This window comes from Xyrauchen texanus, chromosome 10, assembly GCF_025860055.1.
Source record: "Xyrauchen texanus isolate HMW12.3.18 chromosome 10, RBS_HiC_50CHRs, whole genome shotgun sequence".
Classification (NCBI taxonomy): Eukaryota; Metazoa; Chordata; class Actinopteri; order Cypriniformes; family Catostomidae; genus Xyrauchen; species Xyrauchen texanus.
In genome coordinates this window covers 28,308,276-28,325,776 of record NC_068285.1, presented here as the reverse complement: position 1 = coordinate 28,325,776, position 17,501 = coordinate 28,308,276, and the positions used below count along the sequence as shown (strand labels likewise).

General features: G+C 41.1%; 1 protein-coding gene across 1 annotated transcript in view; it reads left to right on the top strand.

The window, feature by feature from the left end:
• The window catches only part of LOC127650714 (neurexophilin-1), a 50,605-nt gene extending 34,841 nt beyond the window's left edge, over positions 1–15,764 (top strand). Inside the window, exon 2 of the mRNA XM_052136312.1 lies at positions 13,773–15,764. Coding sequence (XP_051992272.1) covers positions 13,773–14,537 — 765 coding nt within the window. The 3' untranslated portion in view covers positions 14,538–15,764. The remainder of the gene's footprint in view (positions 1–13,772) is intronic.
• Positions 15,765–17,501: the final 1,737 nt, after the last annotated feature.

Genomic DNA, 17,501 nt, shown 5'->3' with positions numbered 1-17,501 from the left:
ACAAACACACACATGAGGGTCAGCTGCCCGTAAACGATCTCTCGCTCTCGGCCCTGCCCTCCGCCCTGTCACGTTTCTCCCTTGTTCTCTCAGGCTGGGGAGCCCCCGGCATGATGTACATCCCCCCCCTCTCTTTCCCTGGGGGAGCCCTAAGCCCTGTCTGCTGGCAGGTCATCCCTACCTTCCTGAATATGGGAGGGGACGGGGGGGGACAAAAATAATTAAAATATGGGGGGTACTTCCTGTAACAATGTAGTACCCCCCCCCACAAAAAACTGTGTAAAATTTAAAAGAGAGGGAAAAGGCCAACACGGAGTGGCAGTGGGAGAGAGAGAGAGGACAGAGAGAGATGGAAAAAAAAAAAAACTTACTCGCCAGTTCTCCGATACGCTGTAGCTTGGTCCTCGGCCACTCCTCCACCCTCTCACGGATGACAGCCTCCCCGGCCGGATAGGAGGCAGTCCTCCAGCCCCTGGCGGACGGAACACCCCGCTGCATTATCGGGGAACAGAAGGAGTCTCCCCCACACTAGGCAGCGGTTCTCCCGCTCCAGGTGGTCAGCAGCAAGCCCCTCCCCGCTTGCAGTCGGCGGTATCAGACCACGCCGCGTTACAGCGGCTGGTAGGGGACTCCTCCACCCCTGGCAGCGGCCCTAACTGCTCCAGGCGGTCGGTTAGGAGCCCCTTCTCCCCTCGTGGTCGGCTCCTCAGTTGGGGGTGGATGGTAGTGGCAAGAACTCTACTACTTCTTTGCTGTTTGTAGAATGTTCGTTACATCGATGTTTTGGACTCTGTTATGATCGCGGAGAGTTATTGTCTGGATGAAGCGAGGCCTTCTGCAAGGAGGACTCGCAACTCCCATTTGTTGTATATATATATTGTATACTGTATACACTGTATATATTTCTAATTGCTTCATTACTGGTTCATTACTTTCTTAGTTCTTCAGAGATATATACTGTAATGGTGATGCAATATACAGTATTTGCACTTTCATAAAACCTTTTTTTAGGATTATTATTTCATATCCATGTAAGTTTAATATTGGCACTGATTAATCGGTAAAAACCAATACATCGGCCTACCTCTACTAAATAGTACACTATAATCCTGTTTTCCATAATATGCTTTATTTCATTGTGATTCTTGCTGAAATAAATTACATCTAAAACCAGCTTTTTGTAGATGCTGGATTTAGCTGGTTTAAGCTTATTTCCCAGCCTCACCAAGCTAGTTTAGCTTGGTTTTTTTTTGTTGTTTTTTAAACCATTAAACTGACCAACCTGACCAGGCTGGAAGACAAGCTAAGACCAGCCAACAATCTTAGGCTGCTTGTAGATGTATTTTTATTTATTTAAAACATTTTTCAACATGGATTTCAATTTTCAAAAAGCTTTGTTAGAGATTGTATGTCATTATGTGAAAATGTAATTATTATGCATGCTGTTAAATGTGTTAGAAATGTGCATGCTGGAACACTGTTTTAATATTTTTATTTGGGTGTTTCACAATCAGATAATGCTGAAAACGCTGCAAGAATTCTCTTCTCACTGTCTCTGAAGTATTGGACAATTTCTGTATGGTCCACTATGTTACATTTCTGTTGCAATACAGACTTGACAGTGCATCAGGGGAGTCCACAGTCATTGCTACAATCACACACATGCTGATATACACTACGAGCATGACAGCCTGTTTTAATGGTGCGTCTAACAGCCTTCTTACGACACCATTAGGCGGTTCTAGTGCATGGTCACAGCCTGATATTCCAGTGCTGCTTAGCAGCTGTCCAAGTCTTCCAGCAGGCCTCTCGTGTCTCCGCCCTAGCAGCCTATCCTAAAGCATGGTGCTTAATTATGTTGCTAATGGGCCTGTGCAATACCGTGCACTCCTACAAACCAAATACACACAGCAGGCATTGGGGAAGGGGGGTTGCTAGAGCCTATGAGTACTTTTTTAGCAGAAGTGGATTTAGTTGAAATCTATCTTAATTTTTTCCTTTCCTTGTAATCTCTCACGAGCCGAGGCATAGCATGGAGTACCTTGTTTAAGCGTCTAGGTTTTGTATAGAAGTGAATTGCTGAGAAGTTAGGAAATATGCACATCTTTTCTCCCAGGCTGTAAATGTTGTTTGGGAGGTAGAAAAAGGGAGGAACCAGAATGATCCACTGATCATTTTATAGCATGTTGTTTTGCATGGTGGAGGTTTTGGCATGTTTTTTTTTTTACGTTTGGCTCTGATGTATATTATGATCCTTTATTAGCATTTTGCAATTCCCTTCTCACTTTGTGTGCAGTGCATTTCTGTAGTATAAAAGGAAGTGGTAAAATGTGTGCTCGGGGTCACAGTTGACAGGGTCAAAGTTCTGTTCCCTCATCACCTGCTATTTTGAATATCAGCTCTATAAAATAGGGAATACCACATTTAAAGTTACCTTACACAGCAAGGCAACTTACTCTCCCTTTAGGTGCAGTAGCTGTGTTAACCACTATACAAACCATGCAATTGCGGGGGAAGGCGTGTGTGGTGATGGTAAATTGCTCAAAATTTTTGATTTGGCCACTATGTTGCGTAAACAGCATGTCATTAGACTAATTTCATGATCTATCAGGGCTGCACAATTAATCAAAATAGAATCAAAATAGCAATATGGTTGTAAAGAAGTTCAATGGAAAGGAGGAGGCAGGAACCGGCTTGACGACATGAATAATATTTTAATGATTAACTTAAACAAAAGACAAACACACACGACGGACATGTCCGTAAACGATCTCTCTCTCCCGCACCATCCTCCGCAGTCTGCCTTTATCTCTCTCAGAGGCTTGATTAGCAACCCGGCCCCGCCCTCTGCCCTGGCACATGCCTCCCTCGTTCTCTCAGTCTGACCACCGGCATGATGTACACTCCCCCCCCTTTCCCTGGGGAGGGTGTGCCTTTCGCCCCAACTGCCGGCATGTCATCCCCGTCTACCTGGATGAGGGAGGGGACAAGGGGAGGGAAACAGAAATAATAAAAATGGGGGGGGTACTTCCTGTAACAGTGTAGTACCCCCCAAAAAATCACTGTAAAATTTAAAGGAGAGGGAAAAGGCCAACGCGGAGCGGTAGTGAGAGCCAACGCGGAGCGGTAGTGAGAGAGAGAGAGAGAGAGAGAAGAGAGAGCGAGAGAGAGAGGAGAGAGAGATGAAAAAAAACACTTACTCGCCAGTTCTCCGATACGCCGTAGCTTGATCCTCGGCCACTCCTCCACCCTCTAACGGACAGCCACGCCTCTCCGGGCAGATCAGAGGCAGTCCTCCAGCCCATGGCGGATGGAATACCCCGCCGCATTCTCGGGGAACAGAAGGGGTCTCCTCAGCCCCTGGCAACGGTTCTCCCGCTCCAGGCGGTTGGCAGCGAGCCTCCCCACTCGCGGTCGGCAGTCTCTGACCCCGCCACGTTTCAGCGGCTGGTAGGGGACTCCTCCGCCCCTGGCAGCGGTCGGTTAGGAGCCCTTTCTCCCCTCGCGGTCGGCGGCCGTTTCTCTGCTTCCAGGCGGCCGGGCTCCTCGTCCCTCGGCAGATGGCCGCGGCTGCTCCATTGGGGTGGACGGTAGTGGCGAGAACTCTACTATGGTGTATGCCTCCTCCTTCCCGGGTTTCGGCACCAGTGTAAAGCAGTTCAATGGAAAGGAGGAGGTAAGATAAGAGACAGGGTGTGTAGAATCACGACCCGGCCCAGCCCTCCGCCCTGCCACAATGGTCATATGTTATTACTAAATCACAAAAAACTGCGATTGCGCCCCTGAGTAAATGGGTGACGAATTGTATTATGTTCATGTTCAGTCTTGTAGTGGTTCACATGCATTGGGAAGGTAAAGATCTGCAGGTTCACCCGTATGCGCAATTCCAAACATTTGAAGTCATTTAAAGTGATTATGTAATTTCTGAGCAATTAAACAACTGTCTGTTTGTGTGTGTGTGTGTGTGTGTGTGTGTGTGTGTGTGTGTGTGTGTGGTAATAATCTAATATAAATAATATATATATATATATATATATATATATATATATATATATATATATATATTATCGTCAACAGGCTCAAAAATATCGAGACCCTCCACCCTCCTCGGAAGGCAAAAGGGGGGCCCCGGTTGGAAAGATGCTTGGGACCTCAGAAATTGTAACCCCACATCTGTATAGATATAAGTCTGGTGTAACAATAAGGGATTTTTATTTGTAATAACTATAATGTCCATATTATACTTGGAAGGCATTTCAAAATATTCAAAGAGTAACACAAGTGTAACGTTGCAGAAGAAAGACTCAAAGACGATGAAGTGCAGTTGATTTAATCCAAAATCACAAAATGTAATGAAATAACAAATACATAATATAAACAAAAGACTAGATCACAAAAACAGAACCTGACTTGACAAAAACTGTGACTATGATTTTGACAAAAAACTAAAAAAATGAAGTACCATGAAACAAAATTACACAATGAATACACAGAAATAAAAGGAGAACACGAGGGCTTATGCGCCCTTCAAGTAGAGTCATAAATATAGTAATTACGAGTTCTGAGCACATGAATGATCAAGCGAAGTAGTATTAATGGGAAATTTGTGGGAAAGTTGTAATTCTAGATGATACCTCAGAGTCCGAGTTGGGATATTGGAAGGGAAGTGTCAGCATGAAAGATTATGGGAAGCAATGATTGCTAAATTATTTCAACTTCTGTACTTTATTTCAAAAATGTTAATTTGTTGTATATGACAGTAAAATTATGACTGTGGTTTGTTTTTAAAGGGGTCATGAAATGCAATTTTTTCTAATTTTATTATATTCCCTGAGGTCCACTGATAATGTCAGTAAAGGTTTTTGCAACAAAACGCTCCAGTTGTAACAGTTCAATGTGTCGTTCATAACATTTCTCGAGACAACAGTACACTGAACTGAGAATCACCTCTTTCAGAGGTTTCTGATATACTGAGAACTGATGAGCTGCTGATATTGAGCATGAGCATGCAATTGTACAATATTTTTATTTCGGACATAATACTGAGAAGTGAAGCTGCTGATGAGCACGCGTAAACCAAGGACTTGAATGAGGGGGCGAAAATTTTCAGTTGAGAGATGTAAATTAATTTTACTATTGCATGTTATGTATGTATTTGAATATTTGAACTAGATCATGATTTCTGTAAAAAGGGTGAGTTTATTAAGACTAGTTTAATTACTTTACAATCTTTAGACGTAGAACATCCGTGTTTGTATATCTGTGTCAGTATTGAGTGCTTTAGTTGCAAAACTTTAATATAGGATGTAAGATCACTGAATTAAACACTGATGACAATAAACACCCTTATTATTATAACTTAATTAAATAAAATGTAATAATCAGCAATACGCGCTTACATAGTATGGCTTTATTGAATGTGTTTGAGCGTGTATTCTATGACGTTACATGATGACATAAAAGAACTGGTGAATTGTTTTTCTTTTTTTTAACGGTTCATTGAAATGAAATGTCCATAAGAACCATTTCGTGGAAACAAATCTGACTTTTCATCACTAATTAAAATGCTCAGATTTGGCCTCAGCGACTCCTTTAAACTTCAATGTAAACGTCCACTGTTGTGATTGGCTAAAATCATGAAGCCCCTCAAATTCAGCCATATATGAGACTCAATTGAAAGAGAATATACAATCTCTCCACAACATTATAAAACACAATTTCAGGGTTTACACATAATGCACATCTAACACATTGCATCCGAATATATTAAGCTGTTCACTCAAGCATATCAGCACCATAACTATCAAACAGTCATAACATATGAAATAATGTATTTATAAATTAAACTGTTTACTCACAAGTCCTTGTGTTTTTAACTACCCCATTCTTCAATAATAGTTCCTTTGCAAAGCTTGAATTGTATTATGACTGGTTCACCAGCAGTCCACGCTGATATTCGCACATACACAGTCCATAGCACAGTGAAACTTGACGCTCACACATACAGTAGGTGCACAGATCGCCAGAAATCATCCAAATGGTCAAAAATGTCCAGCTAGTGCTTGTTTACATACACCAATAAATAAAAATAGCGTAGATGGGAGCAAGAACAGCAAGACACAGATCAGCTAAATGAAGCCGAATGGAGTCTCCTTTTCTGAGTTGTAACTGACACTGCGTCTTTTAAAAGCAGCACAATAAACATGACAGTGGTCAAAGACGTCTGTGTAATGCATGTTATATGCTCAAAAAACTGATAAATAGTCCAGATGAGTCCCCTTTGGAACTCAGCTTTCAAAATGAGACATTTTAATATAGTGGGAACTATAAATGCTCTTTTTAGACTTGAAAGGATGTTTAGAGTTCTGAAATTACAGTACACTACAGTTATCTCTTATATGTGTAAATATCAAGTTTTTTTTATTTTTTTTCATTGCATGACCCCTTTACAGAAATTAATTAATAAATGTTTAGATACCATGCATTAATAAGTCATATACTGTATGTCATGTAAGTGATGGATGTTTATTTACTTATGTTTATTCAACATACAGCAGTCGTTCATTGAAGAAGCAAGATATAACAAGAAGCATAACAAGAATCAAGACATAATATGGGACCAGGAACTTCAAAATAAAAGACATTACAAAATACAATTCAGAAATCAAAACATGGAAAAGAACAAAAATCCAAACACATGTCACAATAAGTTATGATTGGAGACTAGTTGACATCCAAAATGTTTTTTTCAACAGCCAATGCTGATATTGATATTTAAAGAGCAGGGTAGCCAATGGTCGATATAATGCTGAAATGTACTGTATATTGTATAAACTTATATATACAGTATATCATATTACACAAGTCATTCATAGCAAATTAAATACATACAAATTCGTGGATATTAATTTAAACTATCACTTTAATCATAAACAACAAAATGTTTGTTATCCACTGACAAGGCTGTTGGTAGATTTTGGAAATGAAACAAAGGTTTATTAATTTCAATATTCAGCCAAGATTCTCACAATAGGCCTTCCTTCTTTCCTTCCATCCATCCTTCCATGCATAATCTGCCAAATATCTTTTACTTTTCTAAACAGTCCTCATGTAGATATTGTTGTGCCAAATTATAATAAAAAAATACACACTGCAAAATGGAGAATACGGAAATGTTGTGAACAGTTTAATACCGCTGACCTCCTTTCCTTACCACTCTGAAAACATACTGTACAATTCTCAGAGGAAGCACCCTGAAGCCATAGCTGTGATTTTAAAAAGCCTAGTCTAAATGTTTTTCTTATTTTTTTTCTACGATGAGATTAATACACCAAGGCCAGTTTTAAATACCTGAACACCTGCTAAAATAGCTTGAAACAACTATGTTATAATGTGTTACTTTGTAAACAGCCCTGGCAGGGTAATCAATGTGTCATTAAAATGCTAGCTAACATTGTAGTTGACTAATTGATGCATATTAATACCTTAATTAGTGCAAATGAACACTCAAATGGTAACACAAATGTGTGGCAATAACATAATTGCGTTTTCAGAATTAGTCTGTGCAAGGATTCTATTTAATCAGCTATCATTAATTACCACCAATGTCTAGCTTGGGTTTAAGTTAAGCACCGTCTAATTTGTGCTGTTAATAAGGACTGCATGGCAGTCATAGATCATGTATTTCAAGGTTAAATTTGGTCTGCGGCATAGAACTTCTCACAACATTTGTCATTCTCCATGTTGCAGTGTGTCATTTTCAATGATATTTTGGCACACCAGACAATGATTGCTAGAATTCAGAAAATTAAAGATTTAAAATTATTCAAAATTAACTTGCAGTATATTGTGATTTAGATTAGTCACATGTGAGTGACATGCAAGTATTCAATTTGAAGATTAATGGATATGCTGTTGCTGTTTATTAGTGACTTTACTATTTTTCAGCTCTATTTTGAACATTCAATACATATTATAATTTTTTTTTTAATTGGAACTCAACAGGAGATATTAGACAGCATGTTTAATTTGGGTACCATTTACTTTCATTGCATCTTCTTTTCAGCTTTGGTGACCGAGGCCGTCATTCTGCCTAACATTTCCCTTTTGTTTTCCATGGAATAAGAAAGTCAAACAGGTTTGGAACAACATGAGGGTAAAATGGCACAGAACTTTCATTTTTTGGTTAACTATCTCTTTAAGAACTTGACCAATATGGTCTGATTCCAAGTCAGCCTTGAAGTTTATAAAGTAGACAGACTCATTAAGAATCACACCATGCACACACACTCACTCATGTACACATTCTGCTCTTGCTGACCTGATGCAGTGCAGTGCCTGGGGGAGCCCAGCTGTTTCAGCCTGGCTGGCCGGCTGTCAGTGGGTGAGGTGGGAAGGGCTTGGCTGTGACTCCCACCCGAATGTGTTTACCAGATGCACTGTTGCCTCAGGTGAGCACTGCAGCTGGCTCCATAAAGTTCCAGCAGCCGGTCTGGATCCAAGTCCATGACAGACAAGACAGACTGGACAGACCAAGGTGTACATTCAGACATCCACTATGCATGCAGACTCTATGCCCAGGAGAACTGACTCCAGGCCAGTGTTTTGCTGCCGGTGCTGTCCATGAATAATATTTTTTAGGGTTGCCAAAGGTGAAAAAACTAGCCGTAGGCACAGAGTTAAGGTGCAGTCACACTAGACTTCATGCTCCATTTACTCCCATGTAAGAGCGGAAATCCAAGGAAATATTGTCTTTTTCTTTTTTATTCTCTTTTGTTTGTTTGTTTTGTCAGAGATCTCTTGGCTCAATATCAAGAATAATTTAAAATGTAATACTTGATTAGAGTATGTTTCAGCCTTTAAGATCTGGTGAGTTACATTTCTAGATGAGATCCTAACTTTGCCAATTTGCCATAATCAGATCAGATTCTAGAGTATGTTTGTGTAATACAGGCCCAGGAGATCAACATTAACATTGGTTACCAGGTTTATTAACAAAAAAGCTTGTCTGTGCAGTTGTCAGTGCTTGAATTCTTTAAAACTGTAAACTATTGTCTAATGAATACATAAATGTGAATGTGAACTTCACACAAATAGAACCATCCCGATCTCATGAAAAGTTGTACATAATTTATATATAAAACATAAAACATATATTACTCTCTTTCAGTATGGGGCAAGGCCTGACCGGCCTCTTACTCCATACATGAGGAAGAGTAATTGATCTGCCTTAGTTTCCTATGAAACATATTTAAACTCTCTCCCCAAAGGCTCTTCATCAATATGGAGTGTGGGAGCTTGTTGTCAGGTAATGGTGTGCAGTATGTTGCACTTTAAGAATCTGCTCTGTGCTTGTCATTGGGACTTTGTATTTTTATTTATTATTGTATTATTATTATTATTAAGGTCTGTAAGTTGATTTAAATATATAACCGTGACAAATATCAGATATTTTATTTAACATATTAACACATTTAGTCCTTTTTTTAAAGAAGAAAACAAAATAGTATATATAGACACCAGGCAGAGAGGTTTCTGCAACAGTGCTCTGTACTCATTGCACAGAAATCAAATATTTCTCAAATTTGCACCAAAACAGTGAATGCAGATATTGCACACAATGCAAATCCACAAATAAAACTAACAAATAGTCTTTAGAAATCTCATGAGAAAACTGTTATAACATCAAAACAGTATAATATTAGAAAAATGTGAAAGGAATATTCCAGGTTCGATACAAGTTAAGCTCAGCCAACAGCATATGTGACATAATGTTGACTACCATAAAAATGAATTGATCAATTGGAGTGAAAAAGATGGCGCCAAGTATGGCTGCTGCGTTGCGAGCTCCGACACAACACTGCAGTTTTTTGTTTTTTTTGTTTTGTTTAAAGTTTTTATTTTTTTTGTCTTGGATGTTGTCTGCCTTACTTTATATGACAGGCAAACTCTTTTGGACATCGGTTCTTCAATTACACACCAAAACCGGACTTCAAATTCCTCAATGCCAACCCGCTGTTTACAAGCACACCGGCGGAGCCCTTTGTCTGTTCAACACAGAAGGAAAAGAGGAAAAAGAGCCGGCGTTCTCATCAGAGTAAGACATCACGCAAATCGACCCCCACTACCCAGTATTCTTCTGTCAAACGTTCAATCTCTTGACAACAAGCTCTGCGATTTGAAAGTACAGATCTCTTTCCAATGAGAGACGAGGGACTGCTGCATTATCTACCTAACAGAAACTTGGATGTCTGCAGAGATTCCAAACTCAGCCATCGAACCCTCAGGGTTCGCCGTGCACCGAGCGGACAGAGCGAAAGACCTCTCAGGTAAAAGCAGAGGTGGTGGTGTATGTTTTATGATCAACAAATCCTGGTGTGATCAGAGGAACGTACATTTTATCAAGTCTTTCTGATCTCCTGATCTGGATTTTTTCAAGCTTCTGTGTCGACCATTCTGGCTACCGAGGGAATTCTCACAGTACATCCCCCCACAAGCCGACACAGACCAGGCACTCAAGGAAATGTATAGGAGTATAAGTGAGCAGGAAACCGCGCACCCTGAGGTCGCGTTCATTGTGACTGGGGACTTTAACAAAGCCAATTTGAAAACATTTGCACCAAAATACCACCAACATATCAGCTTCAACACACGAGGGGACCGGGTTTTGGACCATTGCTATTCTCCTTTCCGGCAAATAAGACCACTCTTACGTTCTGCTTCTGCCCGCTTACAGGCAGAAACTGAATCAGGAAGCACCCACCCTCAGAACGATCCAGTGCTGGTCAGACCAATCCGACTCTATGCTACAAGACTGTTTTGATCACACGGACTGGGAGATGTTCCGGTTTTGATCACACTTAATGTGCGGAACTCCGCTTTTAATTCCGGGAACGCGGAGGAGCATAAACAAGTCAGTTATGCCCTCCATAAAACTATCAGAGCAGCCAAACACCAGTACAGGCACAAGATTGAAGGACAGTTCAACACCACCGACTCTAAAAGTATGTGGCAGGGAATTAACATCATCACGGACTACAAAAGGTATAAAAGCTCTGCCATGAACACCGCTGCCTCTCCCGGACGAGCTAAATAAATGTTATGCTCGTTTCGAGGGAAATAACTCCACCCTCGTGGAGAAAGCACTTGTGGCCAATGCTACAGAGGTTGGTTCACTCTCCATCTCTGTTACGGATGTAACCCGGTCCATCCAACAGGTGAACATCCGTAAAGCCGCAGGTACAGACAGCATTCCGGGCTGCTTCATCAGAGCATGTAAAACATGACTGTGTGGCAACACATAACTCCAATGCCATCATTAAGTTTGCTGATGATATGACAGAGGTAGGTCTGATCACTGACAATGATGAAACAGCCTACAGAGAGGAGGTGCACACTCTGACATGCTAGTGTCAGGAGCACAACCACTCCCTCAACGTCAGTAAGACCAAGGAACTTGTAGTGGACTTCAGGAGGAAAGACAGAGAACACAGTCCCATCACCATTAATGGAGCACCGGTGGAGAGAGTCAGCAGCTTCAAGTTCCTCTGTGTCCTCATCACTGAGGAACTCACATGGTGTGTCCACATTGAGGCCTTTATGAAGAAGGCTCACCAGCGCCTATTTTACCTGAGACGGCTGAGGAAGTTTGGAATGAACCACCACATCCTCACACGGTTCTACACCAGCACTGTAGAGAGCATCCTGACTGGCTGCGTCACCGCCTGGTACTGCAATAGCACTCCCAACAACCGAAAGCCCTGCAAAGAGTGGTGGAACTGCCAGACACATCATCGGAGGTGAGCTTCCCTCCCTCCAGCACATATATACCATGCGGTGTGTGAAGTCAGAGACTCCAGCCACCTGAGCCATGGGCTGCTCTCACTGCTACTATCAGGCAGGCAGTATCACAGCATCAGGACCCGCACCAGCTGACTACATGACAGCTTCTTCCCCCAAGCAATCAGACTTTTGAACACTTGATCTCTCACGATCAATATACATCAGCACTGCACTTTATTAATCTTATTATCTCACACTGGACTGTCATAAATTATATTCTCTTCACAATACAACTACTGTATATATATTTTTTTATTTTTTTTATATACTTTTTTATTTTAATTGTATGTGTATTCTATATTGTGTGTATTGTTTACTGTACATTGTATATTATTATTGTGTTGTGTAATTATGTGTACATTTGATATGTAAATTGTGTTGTGTAAATATGTTGTTTATTGTAAATTGGTATATGTCTCGTCACTTTCATGACTGCTATGTTGCTCGGAACTGCACACAAGACTTTCACCCACTGTTGCACTTGTGTACATGGTCGTGTGACAATAAAGTGATTTGATTTGATTTGATTTGAAATACATTTCAACTAATCCCTCCTATTATTTAAAAAAAAAAGAATCTAAAATCTAGGTTTCAGAGAGGCAATGGGGCCAATTTTTGGAGGGTGTAAAGGCAGAAATGTGAAGCTTATAATTTTATAAAAGCATGTTAATTCCTCTGTTAAAACTCATGTATTATTTGAGCAGTAAAGTTGTTTAAATTATACATTTAGTGTTTTAGGGTTTGTTGACATTACATTGTAATGGCAACTAAGTTGTAAACTTGATGAATTTTACACAGAAATGGTTAATTTGTGATTTTATCACACATAAATCATGTTAACATGCTTATTGTTTTTTAAAATGTTTGTATTTTAACAATTAAAATTGGCTCCCATTCTCTTCCATTGTAAGTGCATCACTGTGACCTCGAGTTGTGAACATTTTGCTGTCATTTTCAGAGACAGATCATGTGGGAAAAAAATTAAGCACATAAAAAAAAAAAAATAATATATAATAATTATTATAATAATATAATATATATACATTGTTTTAGTAGCATTTAAATGTGAGTTTAATTAGTAATTACTATACATCTCCACTTTACCCCCTCTATTTTCAGAAGCACCCTAAGTGATTTTGATTTGGAATCGGGCTTGACTCACTCAGCGCTGTTTAAAGAGGCCCGCTTCACCCTTATGCTCCTACGTGCTGTGAGGCAATTCTGTCCAAAGGGCCAGCCTGATTGGTAGCAAGACCTTATTTTCTATCTATCGATCTCAGGGGTAGCCCTCGAGATGCAAAAACCACCACAAGATGGATCTGCTGTCAGGTCTTACAGTAAAAATCAGGTAATCAATGACATGGAGCTCCACCAAGCCCTGTGTGGACCTAATTCCACTCATCGACGCTAAATGGAAAGGACCCAGTGCTTCATCAATCATCAATTCAAGGAGCACCGGCTGGTTAATAGTCTGCTCTTTACTCAAAGAATAGTCACTTCTATTATCAGGGAGAGCTGGTGGAGATTCCCTCCTCTAGCACACAATGTTAAGGAGGTGCAGGGAGAAGATGCAAGACAATGGTGTTGTGAGTTTAATCGCATATTTTTTTTCCTCATTCGCCACGCTCTGTTCCATTTCCCAGATGGCTCCTGTCAGCTAACACAATTCTAAATTGAAGCTTGCAGCCTCAATCGATTATCGCTTTTTTTCCTCCCATCCTAATCCATTTGATCTGCCTGTAGAGTGGAGGACTACATGATTGTGTGGGGTTGAGGGGTCAATATCTCCCGAATCAAGGAGTAATTTCCTCTTAATTCGTTTTCCTGTCGTGCAGCACAGAATGAAATGCTTACTTGTTTTGCATTATGTGACTTTTGTAGCTCTTTAAGGTTAAGCCTGCTCAATAACATCCTCTCCATCTTGCTCATAGGTTTCCAGTATCCACGGTTCAAACCCAGGGAAATCGGAAGTGCTCAAATCAGGGAGCCCCAAGTCGACACTAAAGCACATATGGACAGAAAGCAGTAAGGACTTGTCCATCAGTCGACTTCTATCACAGACTCTGCATGGCAAGGAGAACGCGACAGCTCTGGATCTGCACTATGATACTCCAGAGCCTTATTCAGAGCAGGACCTGTGGGACTGGCTGAGGAATACTACGGACCTGCAGGACTCCAGGCCGAGAGCCAAACGGAGGCCGATGGTCAAGACCGGCAAGTTCAAGAAAATGTTTGGCTGGGGAGATTTCCACTCTAACATCAAAACCGTCAAGCTCAATCTCCTGATCACTGGAAAGATCGTCGATCACGGCAACGGCACCTTCAGCGTCTACTTCCGGCATAACTCAACAGGCCAGGGAAATGTGTCAGTCAGCCTGGTGCCGCCCACCAAAATTGTAGAGTTTGATTTGACAGCTCAGCAGTCGGTCATTGACGCCAAGGATTCCAAGTCGTTCAACTGCCGCATCGAATATGAGAAAGTGGAAAGGGGCTCCAAGAACACGCTCTGCAACTTCGATCCATCCAAGACATGTTACCAGGAGCAGACGCAGAGCCACGTGTCCTGGCTCTGCTCAAAGCCCTTCAAAGTAATTTGCATTTACATATCCTTCTACAGCACCGACTACAAGCTAGTGCAGAAAGTCTGCCCAGATTATAACTACCACAGCGATACTCCCTATTTCCCATCTGGCTGATGGTTGCATCTTATGATGTGAAGGACAACAAGAGGCAAAGGATGGATCTCTCTCTCCCCATCCACAACAAACACATGTTCCCTGTAATATCCTTACCATGCTTACATGGCCCGGATCAAATCAAACAAACTTGAAAAGGAAAGAATTTGGCTATTTGCACAAGTACAACACAAAACATTCAATTGAGGGCTTGATATACTGCTTTTCTTGTTATAATTTAAGTTATGGCGCTCATTGTTATTATTAATTAAATTAAATTTATTGTTTATATCTGTTAATGTTTTTAGGCTATAGTTTAATCACTGGAGTGTTGCTTAACTGGCCATGTGAACAATTGTGGGTTGTAGCTGATTTTGACATTTTGTCCTGTAATGTTTTATTTTAGAAATGTCTCATGCATGTGTTTGATTTCACATGTTTATTATTATTATTATTATTTTGTTATAGTAATGATGTGTTTCTTAGAATGGCCAAGAGGCCACGTAAGGGTAGATATGACTTTGTTTATGTTTGCGTTTAGTCAGTAGTTCACCTCAGAAGCAATGATGCAGGAGAATTATTTGCAATCAGAATTTCAATGTTCCCTCCACCTACAAACTTTTGAAGAGTCCAGGATTCCCCATGCTTTCCTGAGTAATTCCTCCCAGACAAAGGCACCTGTCTGAGACCTGAGGGAGACCCAAAAATGAGGGGGTGAGAGTGGCTTTGTTCTGCTGGTTATGAGCAGGCCTTAATTACAGGCATGTAATTTCATCTACCTTTGAAAAAGAAGCTGTACTGTAGTCATTCTGGATTGTTCAGCCCAAAACTGTCTCCTGTAGTATAATAAGATCCAGAAATGGCTTGAGGGCTTGCTCAATGTCACTTATAATACACTGTAATGTAATGAATTCTATATCCTAGAGCCTAATTTGTATGAATGGTTTGTATTGTACATAGTTGATCCTGATGGAGCTGCTTCTGTATATGCCTTCCTTCACTGTCTGTTAAAATTCAAACCCTGCAATCTCTCTATCTCTCTCAAAAAACCATCCACATATAATGCTTGCTCTTGGTTCCTTGGACAAAGAATCTGATGTTGCTGATGTAGATGTGAATCCATGCTCTTGTAAAGAGGGGTTGTAAAACTGTCAAATATATATTAGAAGTACTTATCATCTGTATGATCATGTTTACTTTCAGGGGAGCAAAGGGGATGGAAATGTACAAATGAATAAAATACTGAAAGTTTTATCAGGTGATTGTTTTGTTATTGTGAATTATTTTATTACCATAAAAATCATTTTTTTTTCATGATTTAGTAATGCATATTACTCAGTTCCTTATTATATACTTTGCTTACAATGTATGTCTGTCTGTATAACTGTCTGTCTGTCCATCTATCTATAATTTACTGCAGTTAAAGGTGTCAAATCATGAGGAATAAAGAGTTCAGAACTTTCAGAACTCAAAATTTCCTTGACAATCCAAAAAGCTTGTTCCAAACTTTACAACTTTCTGATGTAACATTGATGAAATCATTACTGTAGTACATGACATTAGTACTACTGTAGTACATGACATTACATGTCTTACATGCTTTTTTCAGGGAACAAGGGTTACACATGTAACCCGAAACGTTCCCTTTACAAAAAGCTTAACTACGATGTTGCGCTGTTAAGCCCTACGGGGAACGCAATACCCACGCCGCCGCACTTGGGGCTGTCCGGACCCCTACGGTTGTGCAGTGTACTCACAAAAACGTGAGAGGTCTCAGACATGAGCTTCAGATGTCGACTCAAGGGCATAAGAGCCCGGAGTAGCATAAACATCTAAACCATTCAATTTTGATGAATGTGTGCGGAGAGGACCAGCCTGCCGCATCACAAACTTGTTCAGGCATGAGCTGAGATGTCGACCCAAGGGCATAAGAGCCCGGAGTGCAGAACATCCAAACTAAAAAGTCCAATGAATGTGTGCGGAGAGGACAACCTGCCGCATCACAAACTTGTTTAGGCATGGGCTGAGATGTCGACTCAAGGACATAAGAGTACGGAGTAGCAAAGCATCTAGCCCATAAAGTTCGATGAATGTGTGCGAAGAGAACCCTATCGCAAAACACAAACTTGTCATAAAAACTGATGAATGTGAGCGGAGAGGACCAGCCTGCCGCATCACAAACTTGCTCAGGCATGAGCTGAGATGTCGACTCAAGGGCATAAGAGCCCAGAGTAGCAAAGCATCTAACCCATAAAGCTCGATGAATGTGTGCGAAGAGAACCCTATCGCACCACAAACTTGTCATAAAAACTGATGAATGTGAGCGGAGAGGACCAGCCTGCCGCATCACAAACTTGTTCAGGTATGAGCTGAGATGTCGACTCAAGGGCATAAGAGCCCGGAGTGCAGAACATCCAAACTAAAAAAAGTCCAATGAATGTGTGTGGAGAGGACAACCTGCTGCATCACAAACTTGTTTAGGCACGGGCTGAGATGTCGACTCAAGGACATAAGAGTCCGGAGTAGCAAAGCATCTAGCCCATAAAGTTCGATGAATGTGCGCGAAGAGAACCCTATCACAACACAAACTTGTCATAAAAACTGATAAATGTGAGCGGAGAGGACCAGCCTGCCGCATCACAAACTTGTCCAGACATGAGCTTGAGATGTCGACTCAAGGGCATAAGAGCCCGGAGTGGCAAAACATCCAAACTATAAAAATCTAATGAATGTGTGCGGAGAGGACAACCTGCCGCATCACAAACTTGCTGCAGAGGGAGACCTCTAGCCAAGGTTTTAGAGGAGAGCCCTCTGGTAGAGTGCGTCCTGAAACCTACTGGCGAAGCTTGACTGCGCACCTCGTAGGCCCGGGCAATAATGAGGATGCCTCTTTGAGAGCACCCCGCCCACCAAGCCGTGGCAAACTGCAGTGGCCACATAGAACCTGGCAGTGGCGAGCCAAGTGGCCGCTGACAGTTCTTTCTA